This window comes from Bos javanicus, chromosome 14, assembly GCF_032452875.1.
Source record: "Bos javanicus breed banteng chromosome 14, ARS-OSU_banteng_1.0, whole genome shotgun sequence".
Lineage (NCBI taxonomy): Eukaryota > Metazoa > Chordata > Mammalia > Artiodactyla > Bovidae > Bos > Bos javanicus.
Window position 1 is genome coordinate 30,830,558 of NC_083881.1, and position 18,149 is coordinate 30,848,706.

At 45.4% G+C, this 18,149-nt stretch overlaps 2 protein-coding genes across 2 annotated transcripts in view; both read left to right on the forward strand.

The window, feature by feature from the left end:
- Positions 1 to 5,792: 5,792 nt before the first annotated feature.
- On the forward strand, positions 5,793 to 7,601 carry RRS1 (ribosome biogenesis regulator 1 homolog). Its single transcript, XM_061438881.1, has one exon. The coding sequence runs from the start codon at positions 5,923 to 5,925 to the stop codon at positions 7,018 to 7,020; it is 1,098 nt and encodes a 365-aa protein (XP_061294865.1). The 5' UTR covers positions 5,793 to 5,922; the 3' UTR covers positions 7,021 to 7,601.
- Positions 7,602 to 9,353: 1,752 nt separating this feature from the next.
- Positions 9,354 to 18,149, forward strand: part of ADHFE1 (alcohol dehydrogenase iron containing 1) — a 33,009-nt gene continuing 24,213 nt past the window's right edge. The window contains exons 1-6 of the mRNA XM_061438880.1: positions 9,354 to 9,461; positions 12,141 to 12,178; positions 14,054 to 14,100; positions 15,843 to 15,896; positions 16,143 to 16,297; positions 16,610 to 16,806. Of these exons, the coding sequence (XP_061294864.1) occupies positions 9,406 to 9,461; positions 12,141 to 12,178; positions 14,054 to 14,100; positions 15,843 to 15,896; positions 16,143 to 16,297; positions 16,610 to 16,806 (547 nt within the window). The 5' untranslated portion in view covers positions 9,354 to 9,405. The remainder of the gene's footprint in view (positions 9,462 to 12,140; positions 12,179 to 14,053; positions 14,101 to 15,842; positions 15,897 to 16,142; positions 16,298 to 16,609; positions 16,807 to 18,149) is intronic.

Genomic DNA, 18,149 nt, shown 5'->3' on the forward strand with positions numbered 1-18,149 from the left:
TGTATTTTACAGAGAACAAAACAACTTAAGTCAGTTCTAAAATGCTACCGTCATTTCTACTATCCTGAAATCCACAGCTCCTTCTAGGCAATAGCACACTGTTCAGTCTGCTTCTACACTAACCACACAAAACCTTAATTATATATCTTCTTCCCTTTTAAAGAAAATGATAGGTTTTTTGTGTCGGTTTCTGATTAAACCGAACTACATGAATACACAGATTTTTATCTATGATTAAGAAAGTTTCAAAATTAAATTTTCCCCTCAAGTACATCTAAATTACATTAAAAATCTGTTAAAAAAAAAAAAAAGAAGAAGAAGAAGATGAACCTTGTGGAAATAATGTGTTTTAGGAGTCTTTTCCTGCTATTGTATCAAATTACTGGAACATTGAATTTCCTCGACAAAAATACTCAAAATAACTGTGCTCACAGCAGGACTAGAGAATGGTTGGATAATTCCCCATGATTTCTGCTACCAAAAGGGGCAACTGAGAAATGTTTAGAAAGGAAATCTGAGTTAATCAAAAGGATGAAGAAACTGCTTACAAAAATGTTTTACTGACCATCTAGTTATGTTTTGAGAGAACAAGAAAGGTACTAGCTTCCCATCTTTAACCCTCCTGCCCATGGCTGGGGGAGGGGAAGCTCCCTAATAGGTTCACTTTTGTTATTGTTTCTCAACGTCGCAACAAAAATAAAATCATTGCTTTTTCTGTCCTGTCCCTCATCTTTGCCTTTCTTGAGAGAAGTAAGGCTCTAGAAAATAGCTAAGATGGAAACTAGGGTGGGAAAGAAGTATCTGAAAGGCAAGTAAAAGGAGCAGTCCATTCTGAAGGAGATCAGCCCTAGGATTTCTTTGGAAGGAATGATGCTAAAGCTGAAACTCCAGTACTTTGGCCACCTCATGCGAAGAGTTGACTCATTGGAAAAGACTCTGATGCTGGGAGGGATTGGGGGCAGGAGGAGAAGGGGACGACAGAGGATGAGATGGCTGGATGGCATCACTGACTCGATGGACGTGAGTCTGAGTGAACTCTGGGAGTTGGTGATGGACAGGGAGGCCTGGCGTGCTGCGATTCATGGGGTTGCAAAGAGTCGGACACGACTGAGCGACTGATCTGATCTGATCATGCCATGTGAGTAAGAAGAGTAGTTTGGGGTCAGATCATTGACATCCAAGACCAAGAACAAGATAGAGGAGTTTTTGAGGAGAAGAGTGATTTGGCTAAATCTGTGAAAGATAAATCCTCCAGATGCACTCTCTTAGAGTGCAAATGCAGTTTTGCATTTCCTGCACAGAGGCAGGAAACTGCTTAGGATGCTCTGGGAAGGGTCTCTGGGTACTAGTCAAGGTCCTGGCAGGAAACAGGTCGCAGGTGGGCCGGGGAATTTCAGATTAACAAAGGGAATATTACAATAATGTGGACATGGCTTAAGGAAATTCACAAAGAATAGGACCACAATGGTAAAAGCCTTAACCACCCCTAGGCCTGCAAAGCAATTAGAGGAGCTGGGAGAGGTGCCTGCATGTGGAGAGATGCCTGATTAGAGCTATGGCCTTTCAGTTAGTAATCAGCCAACCCACACCAGTCTGCAGAGGGCTAGGGACAAGCAGGGTAGCGTGGCTGAGCGGTCTAAGGTACTGGGTTAAGGCTCCAGTCTCTTTGGGGGCGTGGGTTCAAATCGCATTGTTGCCAGCTCGCCTGGGAAATTCCATGGACAGAGGCAGGCTATACATAGTCCATGAGGTCTCAAAGATTCGGACAGGACTGAGCATGCAAGGGACAAACATGCCTTCATCCTTCTCTCTTCACTTCTGATCTGTCACTGCCTCCTGCTGGTCATATGTGGAAGCCAGAGCAGAGAGCAAAGTGGAGAAAGTACCTGGAGAAATGGAAGAGTTCCAGTCTAGGGTAAGGTCATGGTCGTGAGGATGACAAAGGAATAATACAGAGACAAATTTTAATAGACTGACTGGATTTATTTTATTTTATTTTTTTTGGCTGTGGTGGGTCTTCACTGCTGTGCTCGGGCTTCTTCCACTGCAGAGTGAGGGCTGCTTTTCTTTGTGGTCCTCGAGTTTCTCATTAGAGTGGCTTCTCTTGTTGCAGAGCACGGGCTCCAGTTGCAGCTCACAGGCTCTAGAGCTTGGGCTCAGTAGTTGCGGCACAGGGGCTTAGTTCCTCTGCCACATGTGGGATCTTCCCTGACCGAGGATCGAATCTGTGTCCCTTGAATTGCAAGGCAGATTCTTAACCACTGGACCACCAGGGAAGCCCAACAGACTGGCTGAATTTAGAGATGGGAAGAGAGAGGCCAAGGATGATATCGTAGTGTCAAGCCTTACTAGACCAGAGCAGATGATTACATTAGTGAGCCTGGTTTTACTCATCGTTGCATTTCCAAAGCTCAGAACAGTGTTTTGGCCATAAAAGCCTTCTATAAACATTTGTTGGAGAGGGGAAAAAAGGTAGTTGGATGGAAGATGGAAGCACATTTTCAGGAAGATGATGGGTTATGTAGTCTTAGACATACTGAATTCAGACTATGGTGGAAGGGCCCAGCAGGTGATCAGAGATTAGAGTCTAGAGCTCTGAGAAGGAAAGAGGAAAAGATGTACCTCTAAGAATCATCTGCACAGCGGTAGCGGCTGACACAATGAAAGTGGATGAAATGGCACTGAGAGTCGGTATATAGAGAAAAGAAGAGGAGTCTGAGGACTGAACTTGGGATCTAGCTGCATTATGGGATAAAGAAGCAAAGACAAAGGGGAAAACCAGTAAGAGGAAAAGACAATATGTACAACCCTTTGCCATACTATTATAGCATATTCATGTATATCTGCACATCCCTGGTAGGCTCTCTCTTTCTTAACACTGCACAGTCTTGCCCAGCATAAACATGATCCAAATGCAAGCTGCCTCAATAAGATTAATATTCCTTAAAGCTCCAAATCCTGGTCTTACTAGTTTTGCTTACCTTGACTAGAACAGCCAACATTAATCCCTTTTTAATTTAGAAACTAGACTTATTCTTTCAAACAAGTGTGCATTGGACACCTGTTATATATCCAGTGCTAGGCTCAGCAAAGTGAAAGTAAAAATCAGTTTCCAGTCATCAAGGAAATTAAAATTTACTTGGATTATAAACATTAAACAATTCAAGTTCAATGAAGAGTTGACCTATATGATTCAAACCAAATAGCATTTCATCCAGTGAGAATTCATACCATTCAACGTCTATCTACACCTGCTCTTTTTTCCCTAACTCAAAAGACTGACAAAAGAACTCAATTCTACATAGCTGTACTTCCTGTTAAAGGCTTAATCATGCCATATTGTAAATTTCTCTTAACCTTTCTTTCTTCTCCACTGTTCCATAAGGTCTCATTAATCTTTGCATCTAGTGTCTCAAACATGGTAGTCATTCAAATGTTTGTTAAATGAATGAATGAATCTAAGCCAAGCCCAGAATAGTTATATCAGTGTCCTCAACGCTCTCCTATGGCAAACCCCAAGAGCTTTAAGGTCCAAGAAGGTTACCTAATAAGACCTATGACCTGGCCTCAGCCCCATGGGATGATTGGTATTAAGGACTTAGTGTTGAGTGTTAAGGCAAACATTCAGAAAATCCCCCAGCAAATCCTAAAATGCTTTTAAAAAAGAGGAAGAAAGAATATTAGAGCCAAATTCCTGAGGCATAAATTGCGGTCACAAAATGTTTGCTGAGTGAATGAACAGAGCAGAACTGAGATAAGTCAATCAGCTCAAGAAGAGCCCAATCTTAGGGAGCAAGTGTGACAGGTATGTGTCTAAAGCCCTCTTTAGCAGACACTCAAGTGAATCTATTTCCTAATGGCTATAATGTCCATTTCTATGGGTTAATTCTTCAGCTAACCCCTTCTTCACTACTCCCAGTGAAGTGAAAGTCACTCAGTCGTGTCCAACTCTTTGCAACCCCAGGGACTATACAGTCTGTGGAATTCTTTAGGCCAGAATACTGGACTTTCCCTTCTCCAGGGGATCTTCCCAACCTAACCTACTCCCAACTTCCCATTAAAGGAAAACAAAACCTGTCAACCACACAATCAGCAGTGCCTCCCACAATTGACTACACCTATGGCTTCCCTGGTGGCTCAGATGGTAAAGAAGGTGCCTGTAATGCAGGAGACCTGGGTTCAATCCCTAGGTCGAGAAGTTCCCCTGGAGAAGGAAATGGCAACCCACTCCAGTATTCTTCCTTGGAGAATTCTATGAACAGAGAAGCCCAGCAGGCTACAGTCCATGGGGTCTCAAAGAATTGGATTCAACTGAGCGACTAACACTTTGACTTTCATGGCTTCCCCGGAGGCTCAGATGGTAAAGAAGCTGCCTGCTGTGCAAACCCAGGCCCTAGTTCGATCCCTGGGTTGGGAAGATCCCCTGGAGAAGGGAATGGCAACCCACTCCAGTATTCTTGCCTGGAGAATTCCATGGACAGAGGTCCATGGAGTCGCAAAGAGTTGGAGATCACTGAGCAACTAACCACTTTCATTTCCATTCATCACTAAGATATTTTGTTAAAATGAAGGTTCTGAGTCATAACATCTGGGCTAAGGCCAGAGATTCTTCATTTCTAACAAGCTCCCAGATGATACTGTACTGCTGGTCAACAGATCACACTTTTCGAGTATCAAGAATCTGGAACACATTGCAGAGAATATGTATGTAGTCTTAGAGCCAGAGTTTAGATCTCTCCTGCTCCCACACTTCCTGGCTGTATAACCTTAGACAAGTCATTTTACTTCTCTAAGCCTGCTTCTGTCATCAGTGGAATATAGTGAATAACAATAGCCAACACTTACTGAATGCTTACAATGTACCAGGAACTAATGCTTCATGTTCATCAACTTATGAATAGGACTTAAGTTAAACAACCTGACCAATGTGGGTACAAGAAACCCAGATCTTATTCTAGGTAGCTTGATTCAAGAACCTGGTATTTAATCACTGTATAAGACTGCCTTTTCAGCAGAGTTCCCAGAGCCATGATGAGAATTAAATAATAATTCGTATTTAGCTCACATTTATTGAGCACTCATATGTTCAAGACCCCAGTGTAAGCTCCCCTGGGAGCATATTAACTCATTTATCTTCACGGCAGACCTGGGAGGGAATATTTGCAATCCCATCTTACAGGTTTAAAAATAGGCACAAACAAGTTACACAGCCGAAGGTCACAACACCAGAGCGGTCAAGGTCGGAACCCAGGCGGTTTAACAGCTGAGCCCCGCGCTCTTCTGCCATCAGCCAGGAGAGGAAGTGGCCCCGGATTCCGGGGACCAGATCGCCGGGATGGGGGCACAGCCGCGCCCCTTCAGGGCGGACTAGCCTCCAGGCCCGCTCGCTCCCAAAGAAAACCAAGTCTCCCTCTCCACTTAGCTTTCTGTACATCCCCGGGTGAAGTGCCCACACCCAGGGGCACACCATGAACAGATGTCAGGGCTCTGGTGAAAATGACTGGCTAAACATCTTGAGAACTGACTTTCTACACACACTAAAACTAACAGTCGCTCCGGGACCCCCTTAATCCGCGGCCCCCAAACTTGCCCAGCTCGCACAGGACCACTCCCTCCCGCAGGTGCATCCTGGGAGCCAAGGTCCCAATCAGGCGTCGGAATTCGTAGATTCGGCTCCGCCTACCTCCGGCCTCCACCCCAAAGGCCGCCTCTAATCTCATCTGCTCTCTAACACCACCCTCTGCCGGCCGTTCCTCGGGTAGCTGGCTCCTTGAGCCCCTTCCGGGTGCCCCGGAAGCGGAACTTTCTCTTCCGGGTCGAGCGTCCGGGAAGTCGCACGTGTTTGTGGTGCGCGGCTTTAACCCGTGTGGGAGGAGACGTGACTGGAACTGTCTCCCAGAGGCAGCGATCCGAACCAGAGCCATGGAGGGCCAGAGCGTGGAAGAGCTGCTGGCAAAGGCGGAGCGGGACGAGGCAGAGAAGTTGCAGCGCATCACGGTGCTGAAGGAATTGGAGCTGGAGTTCGACCTGGGTAATTTGCTGGCCTCTGACCGGAACCCCCCGACCGGGCTGCGGCACGCGGGACCCACACAGGAGGCCGAGCTGAGGGCCCTGGCGCGGGACAACACGCAGCTGCTCATCAACCAGCTGTGGCAGCTGCCTACCGAGCGCGTGGAGGAGGCGCTGGTGGCAAGGCTGCCGGAACCCAGCACTCGTCTGCCGCGCGAGAAGCCGGTGCCCAGGCCGCGGCCGCTTACTCGCTGGCAGCAGTTTGCGCGCCTCAAGGGTATCCGTCCCAAGAAGAAGACCAATCTGGTGTGGGACGAAGTGAGCGGCCAGTGGCGCCGCCGCTGGGGCTACCAGCGCGCCCGCGACGACACCAAGGAGTGGCTGATCGAGGTGCCGGGCAATGCCGACCCCATGGAGGACCAGTTCGCCAAGCGGATTCAGGCTAAGAAGGAACGGGTGGCCAAAAACGAACTGAACCGGCTGCGTAACCTGGCCCGCGCGCACAAGATGCAGCTGCCCAGCGCGGCCGGCATGCACCCTACTGGACACCAGAGTAAGGAGGAGCTGGGCCGCGCCATGCAAGTGGCCAAGGTCTCCACTGCCTCTGTGGGGCGCTTCCAGGAGCGTCTGCCCAAGGAGAAGGCGCCCAGGGGCTCTGGCAAGAAGAGGAAGTTTCAGCCTCTTTTCGGGGACTTTGCGGCCGAGAGAAAGAGCCAGTTGGAGATGCTGCGAGTGATGAACAGCAAAAAGCCTCAGATGGACATTACGAGGGCCACCAATAAGCAGATGAGAGAGGAGGACCAGGAGGAGGCGGCTAAGCGGAGGAAAATGAGTCAGAAGGGCAAGAGAAAGGGGGGCCGACAGGGTCCCGGGAGTAAGAGGAAAGGGGGCACTCCCAGCCAAGGAGGGAAGAGGAAAGGGGGTCTGGGAGGCAAGATGAATTCCGGGCCTCCCGGCCTGAGTGGCAAGAGAAAAGGGGGGCAACACCAAGGAGGAAAGAGGAGGAAGTAAATTTCATCCTTGGACCTTCTCCTAAACCAAGAACTGTACTTAATGCTAAGTTCTAGATACAGTACCCAGATGCACAAGATTTGGCCACTGCCTTCATTGAGCTTGAGGTTAAAGGGCCAGGACTACCCTCCTCTGAAGATGATATGTAAATATTGGACTGGACACATTAATGTATTTCCCAAAACCAAAACTCTGGCTGGAGATTAAAGGTTGTATTTAAGGACATCTGAATTAGGGAAAGAATCTGTGAAAACTAGGAATGAGTTTTAAACAGCCTTTTTTTCTCTCTTTAAACTTTGGATGGGGTTTAAGGGAGAGACTTAATAGCTGGTTTTTGCATCATTTTGATGACAAGTTTGTGTATTTACTAAAGCATGTGGGAACAGAAAGGTTACATTTTAAGTAAAACCAATGACCTGGATACCTGGTACAGATTATTTTCATTTACTTTCTAGAAAACATAGCAGCTAAATTATGATTTCAGCAAGACAACTTTTATTAGAAAAACTCATCCTGCTTTTGGTGTCAGATATAATACTGAAAGTGTGTCTCCTTCAAAAATAAAATTTGATGCTTTTCAACACTGAAAACATTAATTTGCTGTAAATGATAAATTTGGGCTTCACTAAATAATGGTAATAATCCTCAATCGTAATTTTTTTTTTTAATGTTTGTTTATTTGGCTGTGCTGGGTCTTAGTTGCAGTATGTGGGATCTAGTTCCCAGACTAGGGATCAAACCCAGGCCCCCTGTATTGGGAGTGTGGAATCCTGGCCACTGGACCACCAGGGAAGTCCTAATCCTAATTTTATACTTAAATCTTTATCAGTATTTATATCGCAGGTTTTTTTTTTTAAAGCTTCAAGTGGGATCTGTTTGGGGAAGAGAGAAAGAAACCTACAAAATCCTTACTTGAAATATTACTACTATCTTTTGATTCATTTGTCAAATTGACCTGCTGCTGCTAAGTCACTTCAGTCGTGTCCGACTCTGTGTGACCCCATAGATGGCAGCCCACCAGGCTCCCCCGTCCCTGGGATTCTCCAGGCAAGAACACTGGAGTGGATTGCCATTTCCTTCTCCAATGCATGAAAGGAAAAAATGAAAGTGAAGTCGCTCAGTCGTCCCCGACTCTTAGAGACCGCATGGACTGCAGCCCACCAGGCTCCTCTGTCCATGGGATTTTCCAGGCAAGAGTACTGGAGTGGGGTGCCATTGCCTTAAGCTGATCTAATTAGGAGGTGAAACATTTACAGTTATCCTGGATGTCTTTCCCTAACAGATTTCAGTAACTCGTCTTTGTAAAACTAAATACCTCCTGAAAAGGATTCACAGTATACAGATCTAGAATGGGGGGGCTTTTCTGCTGTTGTTATAGCTCTGGGGAGCCACCCTACTCTTGCTTTTTGGTCTGACACCTGATAGGAAATTGAGAGTTTGTTTCATTTTTCCATTGTCCAATTTTTATATGTTACTTCTAGAAATTGCTATGAAGATGAGATTAATTCCAATTTCATAATAGGTTACTAAAAACACATGTTCAACTTACTGTCTCATACCTTCTGACAAAGCTGAACTGTGCCATCACTGATCATCGTTTCCACTGGGGCCTGGAGCACTTGGTGCTGTAAGCCCTCCCTTCTCATGTAACCATGGCAAGTTTTAACCATTGATTAAAAAAAGAAAGCATAATGGTATCCTGAACAGCTTCTTCCAAACCAAACCGTTAATAGAGCATTTAACACCTTTTAAATTCTTCTCAGCTGTCTGGGATTTTTTGTTGTTTGTTTTGTTTGGGAATTTTTCTGGCTTTTGTTTTGTGACTTGATCTAGCTGCTAAGTCGCTTCAGTCATGTCTGATTCTGTGAGACCCCATAGATGGCAGCCCAGGCTCCCCCATCCCTGGGATTCTCCAGGCAAGAACACTGGAGTGGGTTGCCATTTCCTTCTCTTAACTAGTCTTGTTTAAAAAAAAAAGGGGGGGGGGGTGTTTGCAAAGTTCTTATTTACCGTTAAATTTAAATGCAGTTGTGTTAGTTTATTCTGAAAATACACTTAAGGCAAAAGAGCATTTTAAAGGATTTAGGGAGGGGGTGAGGGGGCGCTGCCCTTGTTTCTCCCTCCCCCACGTCCTTGCCTTGTGAAATAGAGCGTTTTATCTAGAGACAGGAGAGCAGATCAAAACCCTACAGAGCAGTTACCTGTATGGCAATTTCAAAGGTGGACGATGAGACACTGCAGCTGGGGCAGCCGTAGCTTCAACTAGTGGGAAAATGTTCGGCCGCCAAGCGCTGTGGCTGGGGAGGGCGGAGGAGAAGCGGAGGCCGGGATTGGCCGGCGGCGGCGGAGGGGGCGTCGCCGGGGGGAGGAAGACTCGGCTCAGCCATGGCCGCCGCTCGCTCTCGGGTAGTGCACTTGCTGAGGCTTCTGCAACGCGCAGCGTGAGTGCGGGGCCGGACGGGCGGCGGGCAGGCAGGGGACCCGAGGGTGCGGCCGAGCCCACGCAGCCCCCGGGGAGCGACCCGCCCGGGCCCGCGCGTTCTTCCTCGGATCTTTTTCCGGGACGCGGTACCGCAGAGCGCGGCGGCCTGGACTCCGCTGTCAGTGTGCCAAGTAGCCAAGGAGCCAAAAGCAGCCGCTTGTACTTCGTCTGATCTACCGTTGAAACTAAGGTCGAGAGAGGAGAGCTCCAGGTCCCAGTCGAGGCAGACAGAGGACAGCTTGGCACAGTGACCAAGACAAATGCATGTATCCAACCAGCACATACTGAGTGTATGGTAATGCATCAGAAACTATTCTAGGTGCTGGGGATACAAGGACAAGAGGCTTTGGATCAGTTTAAAGTTAGCAGAGACTTGCATGAGGGGATAGCAGTGAAGTTAGGTATTGGTTCAGTGGTAGCATTCTTCCCTTCCACGTGGGAGGTCTGGGTTCTGATTCCTGGCCAATGCAATGTCCTTATGTTGGGGCTTCCCAGGTGGCACAGTGGTAAAGAAATCTCTGCCAATGCTGACACAAGAGAGCCGGGTTTGATCCCTGGGTGGGGAAGATCCCCTGAAGAAGGAAATGGCAACCTGCTGCAGTATTTTTGCTTGGAAACATCCCAAGGACCAGTCCATGGAGTCACGAAGAGTCAGACATGACTTAGCCACTGAGCACATGCACGGGTGAAAGGGGTCTGTGCAGAACGCAGAGGACAGAGGGTGCAGGAGAGAGGGAGGGATGTGAAGACAGAGGTGAACCGCAAGGGACTCAGCCACACATATACATGCATACATTCTCCCCCAAACTCCCCTTCCATCCAGGTTGCCACATAACATTGAGCAGAGTTCTATGTACTTGCTATACGTTAAGTCCTTGTTGGTTATCATTTTTAAATACAGCAGTGTGTACATGTCAATCCCAAACTGGGTTGGGGTGGGGGGAGGGGGTAGTGGGTGAGGGGGTTGATGATGCAGGAGAGCAAAGGAAGAACTGTTGGTAGTGATGTTTTGAGAAGCTGAGCAGAGCTGAGATTTAGTGTGCATGGGAGAGGTTGGCCTTTGCTAAGATATGGTCAGTTTATCAGTGATACCAGGAAGGAAGTCAAAATTATTGTGCCAGACCCAGAAGGTGTGTAGATGAGAGCCTGGCTGTAACTTTGCAGAGTTCAGGAGGCCAAGGAAATGAAGTCAACAGGATGTGGGTGAGGAAGAGAGAAACCAGAGGGTGAGCAAGCCAGAGGGGAGAGGAGGGTGAGAGTTTTAAGCATGAAACTCTTAATTATGATGACAAGGATCAAGTAAGGGGAAGGATGGGACATAGGGGACAGATGGAGGTCCAAAGAAGGCAAGAGGGGGTGGAATTCAGACTACAACTGAGGAGTAGAAATGATGAATTGAGATAGCCTGAGAGCTTGGAAATTATATAACAAAAAGAGAAGCGGAGTGTCCTCCCACAGTGTCGAATTTTCCTTCCCTTTGAGCCCCTCTTCTTGTCCTGGAGGGGCATAAAGCAGCGAAGGACCTAGAAGGTAATGCCAAGTGAAGGACAACTCTGGGACCCTGCATTATTCGGTTTTCTCCGCGGGAGCCTGCAGATGGCTCAGGCCCTCCGGGATGCTCCAGAAGAAACCCTTACACGTGGCGCTTTCCGCCGCGCCCACCAGATGGCAACCTTGACTCACGCTGGCGACTCACACCCGACCACGCCTGTGTTCACTTAATTGAGTTTTTGAGATCTTGACCATCATTGAGTTTAACGCTTTTCCTTCCTTCCCCTTTCCCTTCTGCCCTCTCCCTTCTCAGAGGTTTTCAGTCCAAGTTTGCAGGCGGGGGTCAGGGTTGGTGGGGTGGGGGGTATGCACGCGCTTACCTGCGGGACCCACCAAGACAGGGTCCCGTGGGCAATAGAAACACAAATCCTTTTGCGAGGCTCAATCGGATGGTGGTAAACAGAAGAGGAAGCCAGAGATGGGACTGACCAAGGACTAGGAGGCGACCAAGATGTGGAAGTCAAGGGAGGGAACCTCTAGAAAGAGGAACACATGGGATATCTGTAGAGGAGCGGACTGAGGTGAGGGATTGGGGAGAAGAAGGTGACAGGTGTGATCTCGGTTTAGGGGGACACGGAGAGCAGGAAATCCTGGAGCCGAGAAAGGCCGGAGGCGCCACGTGGTGACCAGAGGGGGCCTACCGGCCACTGAGGGCTTCCAGAGGAAGCAGCCCAGAGCCTGTTTGAACACCCTGAAGACAATGGGAAAATACAAGGAAAGTTCAGGAGGAGAGAAGTAGGGTCTGAGGTGCGAGTCCTTAACACTGGGTCAATTTGGCCAAGGCTCCTAACCTAGTAAGAAGTGAGACCTCATCTTAAACTTTATTGTAGCCCAGGAGCACTCATCTCAGTTCCCCACGTCATTAACTGCTGCTGAATAATTCGCAGAAGAATAACTACAATGCTGGAAAGACCCTGAGTTGGCTTTTTGTCCATAGTGATTTCTGGCTTTTTCTATTGTGCAGTGTTTGTCAATAGCCGCTACTTTGAAAGCATCTTAAAACTAGAATGCAATGTATGTTACTTTAAAACTTCCTAGCTTCAGATTTTCTGGTTTCACTCTCTTTTTTCTTTTTCTGATTCCCTAGATGCCAGTGCCCGAGTCATTCTCATACTTATTCCCAAGGTAATAATACATTTTGTGTCTAGCCGCAGTTTCAGTTTCCACATTTGGCAATGCATTTGGACAAAGTCAAAGCATGTGAGAGGAAGACTGATGCAGATGGTTGCTTTGCTCTTGAAACTGGTAACATGTAGTTCTAATTATCTGGAGAAGGATCGGCAGCCCACTCCAGTGTTCTTGCCTGAAGAATCCCATGGACAGAGGAGCCTGGTGGGCAGCAGTCCCTGGGGTCGCAAAAGAGCTGGACATGACTGAGCAACTGAACAACCGCAGTTCTAATTATGTCAGCTGAATGCTATTTATAATGTCTTTCTTTTTGAAATAAAATTATGTGCCAAAGCTAAAAATGGTAACGCAAATAGGATATTAGGATGGTCTGAGTTCATCAAATAGAATTAAGTTGAGATCTTCGAAAGATTCTAATACATTGCAAAAAAGAGTCTAAAGAACAGTGTGGTTCCCAGAAGGAAAAAAATAATTGTATTGATGTTTAAAATAACACTATTTCTTAATAATTAAAAATGACAAAAAGTTTTCGGTTCCTACAGACATCTTAATCCTTACCAAGTCCATTGTCCACAGTGAACAGCAGGAGCTCACTGTAAGTTCAACATGTCCCCAGAATGTCACATGAATTATAGTGCCACAAAAACTGATTTCACCTCTTAGGAGAAAAGGTCACATCCTAACAGTTGTAAGGGATGAAAAAGGAGCCTAAGCAGAAATTCACCAAGAAGCTGATTGGGAGTAGAACAGATAGAGTAACTAACCAAGGACTATTTCCTGCCATGAGAGTGACTCATTCTTTAGGACCAGCCAAGGGACCACCCCAGTCTTTAACAGCCAACTACCAAGCAGAAGCATGCTATGCCTTTTCAGCCCTCATGGACACATGCAGAATTTTGTCTTCAGCTGCTTTTCTGCAATTCTTAACTTAGTTTCAACAACAAATCAGTAATGTTTCCTATTTGGGGCAATAAAATTAGTAATTTAGAGAAAGATAATCTCAGTGTTTTCTAAGATCCAGTTTATGTCTTTTCCTAAATTTTAGTTACTGGAGTAATAGACAATTTCTTTAAAGCCTGTCAGTATCAAAGAAATTTGAAATACGATTAAGGATACCCTTGCCCTCTACCAAAGGTAGACTGTTATCCAGTTGTGGTCTCCTTTCTTTGTCTTGTTAAAAAAAAATGGTAGTGAAAATTGTTCCATAGACTTTTTTCCAATCTTATGACTGGTCAAGACTGATAACAATAAGTAGATGAAAACAAAGATAAAATCCACTAATTAGAGACTTCTTGTTGTTCCAATAAGACAAAAAAAAATTTTTTTGCCACAGCTAAACCTGGCACCTTGCAAAGAAATATCCATTTATAAAAATGTTTATTAAATTTCCCAGAGAAAACTCAATAGTTCATAGGCATAAGCTTGAAAAATATCTTAGTGTGATAAGCACCCTCCATAGAGAGAAGTTTTATTTAAATAATCACAGTTATTAAAGAAGTGTAAGCAGGACTCTAATGAATGAATGTACTAATAGTTGTTCTCTAATAATAATCAAACTCCATAGCATCTAGAGGATTTTTTTCTAGCAGATTTTTACTCATTATGTTTTTAAAAGTATATTTTAATTTCAGTGGAGAAAAGATTTTAAATAAGTTTATTTTCACAGTCTGCATCAAGTTAGCATTACATTGTCTTAAAATGCAGAGTTTAATTTGAATTGAATAGGCAACAATGAAACTGAGAAATGTATTTTAAGTAAGGCTTCAAAGGAGATATTTACATTCAACTGCTGAAATCCCAACTTACTATCAAATAGCAATATCTTTGCTCTGTTTCTAAGGCCTACTCTGATGCTAACTTTTGTACTTCTAGCTCCTGGACTTTCACCTTCTGGGAAAACAACAGATTATGCCTTCGAGGTAGATCTAATTATTCATTCTTTTTAAAAAATATTTATTTCTGTATGTATAATATTTGGCTGCCAGATTTTCGTTGCAGCAAGTGGGATCTTTTTTTAGTCGTAGCATGCAAACTCTTAGTTTTGACATGTGGGATCTAGTTCCCTGACCAGGGATTGAACCCAGGCCTACTGCATTGGGAGAGCAGAGTCTTAGACACTGGACCACCAGGGAAGTCCCTATTCATTCATTCTTTTATGAATGACCTGAAAAAATACAACCAGAGTATTTCCCTAATGCATTACTATCTCATTTGAAGTCTGTTATTAATTGATGTTCCCTAACCTTATTGTTTGATCAGCACCTATTTAGCAAAGTATTTTGTCAGGATAATGGAATATAAATATTCTGGTAACATGAGTAATGCCTAGAATACTGTCTTCTGTACAGCCATTAAAACAGGACAGATTCCTGGTTCTACAGACTCCATCATATATGTTGTATGATGAATCTTCTTTAGTTTTGTAACTATAACAGCCCCCCAAAGAGGTTCAAGTAATCTTTGAAGCAGGAATAAAAGAACAATTAATTCTGATGAATTTTTTTATCACACTGTGATTACATAATTATATGTTAAATCTCTGTCTCCTCCTAGTTTAGGGATCATAAATTAAAATGTGACCAGAGGCCTGACAGTTAATCATTCCAGGCGCAGACTGGGACGATGGGGCTGAGCTGGCTGAGAGTATAGGCCCATCTGAAGGGTGCAATCTGCCCTTAGCCCCACTTGGTTGCTGCCACACTGGAATGCAGCCAGTACTGCCTGATTGAGGTCTTCCCAGGTGGTGCTAGTGGTAAAGAACCCACTTGACAGTACAGGCGACATCAAAGACATAGGTTCGATCCCTGGGTAGGGAAGATCCCCTGGAGGCAGGCATGTCAACCCACTCTAGTATTCTTGCCTAGAGAATGCTATGGTCAGAGGAGCCTGGTGCACTACAGTCTATGGGGTTGCAAAGAGTCGAACATGACTGAAGCACCTTAGCATGCATACACGCTGCCTGATTATTCAAGAGAGAGAGAAATCCAGATGGTCATATTGTTTTGTTTTGTTTTTTTCCTTTAATTGGATAATGAGAGTTACTATCCAAACCAAAAAAAGAAATCTAAACATAATATGGTTCAAACAAAGCATGTCTCCAGGCCAAAAGTAACCCATCATCCATCAGTATAAAAGCTCTTCTCTCGGCTGTAAACTATGAAGCCATGTTTGTCTTCTTCATAGCTGTATTACCAGAGCCTAGCACAAGCCTGGAACATAGCAGACACTCAGCAGTGTTGGTTGGATGAATGGATGGATGGATGGAGGGACAGATAAATGCATGCAATAGGGGTTGGAGAGATGAATGGTTGGATGAGTGGATGAAGGCATGAAAAATACACAAAGACAACATTAACATTGGAAAATAAGATACTGAAGAATTAATTTAGGTGTGGAGGCAAGAAGAGACAGGCATGTCAAGCTGAGGAAACAAATGAGGATTATGAAATGTTTGGGGGAAAATACATAATTCTAGTGTATCTGGAAGGAATGTTTGCTTAAAGAAGTGTGATGTGTGTGAGGCCAGTTGGGGTGACTTAGAAGGCCATGCTGGGGCATATATACTTTATTATCTAGACAATGAGGAAGTGTTTCAGGGTTTTAGAAATGAAATAATCAACTCTCCAAACACCTGTCACCTAAATCTTTTATTTTTCCTCAGATGGCTGTTTCAACTATTAGATATGGAGCAGGAGTTACAAAGGAAGTGGGCATGGCAAGTATTTAAGATTTCTACAGTCTTCTACTGTAAATGTTAGATATATTTTACAACAAGCACAGATTAACAACTGTTGATCCTTTGTTTTAATCTCATCTGATCTCAGAAGCTAAGCAGGGTCAGGCCTGGTTGGTCCTTGGATGGGAGTCCTTTATTTTGGACTTAATGTTAATTTTGTGAGAAGTGTCTATTACATTTCTTGTGCAATCAAACTTAACTTATACGTTATTTTTCTTATTGTAGGACCTACAAAGCATGGGTGCTAAAAATGTTTGTTTGATGACAGACAAGAACCTCTCCCAACTCCCTCCTGTACAGACAGTGATGGATTCCCTAGTGAAGAATGGCATAAACTTTAAGGTTTATGATCATGTGAGAGTGGAACCAACTGATACGAGGTATTCTTTTATTGTTGTTAAATTTACTTTAAGCGGAAGCCAATACATATCAGTGCTGATTGAAACTTGCCCCAGGCCTGACTGTATAGCCCTCCAGGCTCCTCTGTCCATGGAATTCTCCAGGCATGAATACTGGAGTGGGTTGCCATTTCCTTCTCCAGGGGATCTTCCCGACCCAGGGATCGGATCCATATCTCCTGCATTGCAGGTGCATTCTCCTCTGTCTGAGCCATCAGAGAAGCCCTATTTAATGGCATGGCAATTTATTTCTGGAAGTCCTGACATAATGGCATTCATTTTCCCTTCTCCAAGCTTCATGGAAGCCATTGAATTTGCCAAAAAGGGAGCTTTCGATGCCTTCCTGGCCGTGGGTGGCGGTTCCACCATAGACACCTGTAAAGCCGCTAATCTGTATTCATCCAGCCCTGACTCTGACTTCCTAGACTACGTCAATGCCCCCATTGGGAAGGGAAAGCCTGTGACTGTGCCTCTGAAACCTCTGATCGCAGGTAAACACTGTCTGTTTATTTTGCAATTGACAAGAGGCCTTAGGAAAAATGTTGGTTGTGGTGTTTAGGTGCTGAATTGTGTCCTCCTCTTTTGCGACCCCATGTACCATACTCCTCCAGACACCTCTGTCCATGGGATTCTCCCAGGCAAGAATACTGGAGTGGGTTGTCATTTCCTTCTCCAGGGGATCTTCCCAATCCAGTGATCAAACTCGCATCTCCTGCATTGGCAGGCAGATTTCTTTACCATTGAGCCACCTGGGAAGTCTCTGGTCTTCATTACTGCACAGACAGAGGCAGTTTGGGTCAATGGTAGGGGTCTGCAGAGCTCAGCTATGAAGTCACTTTTTGGAGGATAAGGAAGGTCAGTGTTTATAGATGCTCAGACCCCTCTCTGGGCAGGCCTGTCTTCTGAGCCCTTCTCTGTTTTGTCCCACTTTGGCATCTGGGAGTTTAAGGGGAATGTTTGCTGTCATTTCTCTGGTGTTGACTCAACCCTTTCTTCCACATGATGGCTCCTCAGCTGACCTGGGGCTTTGTCTGCCCCGGGACATGTGGCCAGCATAGCCTTGTCACGCTGGACGACATCTGCTCGGTGGCAACACAGGACACAGACACGCAAACCCAAATCATGCTCCCTCGTCTGATCCACACAGACCTGGGGATCTTTTGGTCTTTTCTTTCCTCCATTTTATTGCTGTCGGCACATCACTGTTTAAAGCCTTACAGCTCAAATGCCCTAACTGGAAAATATCAGCATAAAGTCTTGTCTTCTATCTTCCCCACTCCTCCCCTAGCCCCATTGTGCTGGGACAGGAGTGAGTTGACAGCAGATGAACGGCTTTGACGTGAACAAGGGATCAGTGGGGCGCAGCATAATTGATGTCTGGAGATTGGAGCCCTGTGGTGAAACTGTGTCAGTATCACACAGAGGGGTGATTAGTAAAGTTTAGAAACTTGACTGAACTGCAAAACCGCAGAGCCCAGCAAAGGCAGGGTGTCACTGTGCTTGCTGCCAAGGGGGAATAAAGATGTCTTTTAGAGATGGCAAATATGAGCTTTCTTCCCAGAGATGGAAAGAGGTCTGCTTTTGAATTCCAAGCTGCAGCTGCTTAAACTCTAGCCCTGAGGGAGACCAGGGCTCCCAGAGTGCCTCCCTGTTAATACAGAAACAGATACCACATGAACACATTAAACACACATGTGCATAATACAAACGTGGATGTGGTACATACATGCTGAGCATACATACATGTTAGCACCATATGGACATCAGACATACATGCTGACACAGATACAAGCATCATGCATACACATCAAGTATACATGCATTAGGTTTACAT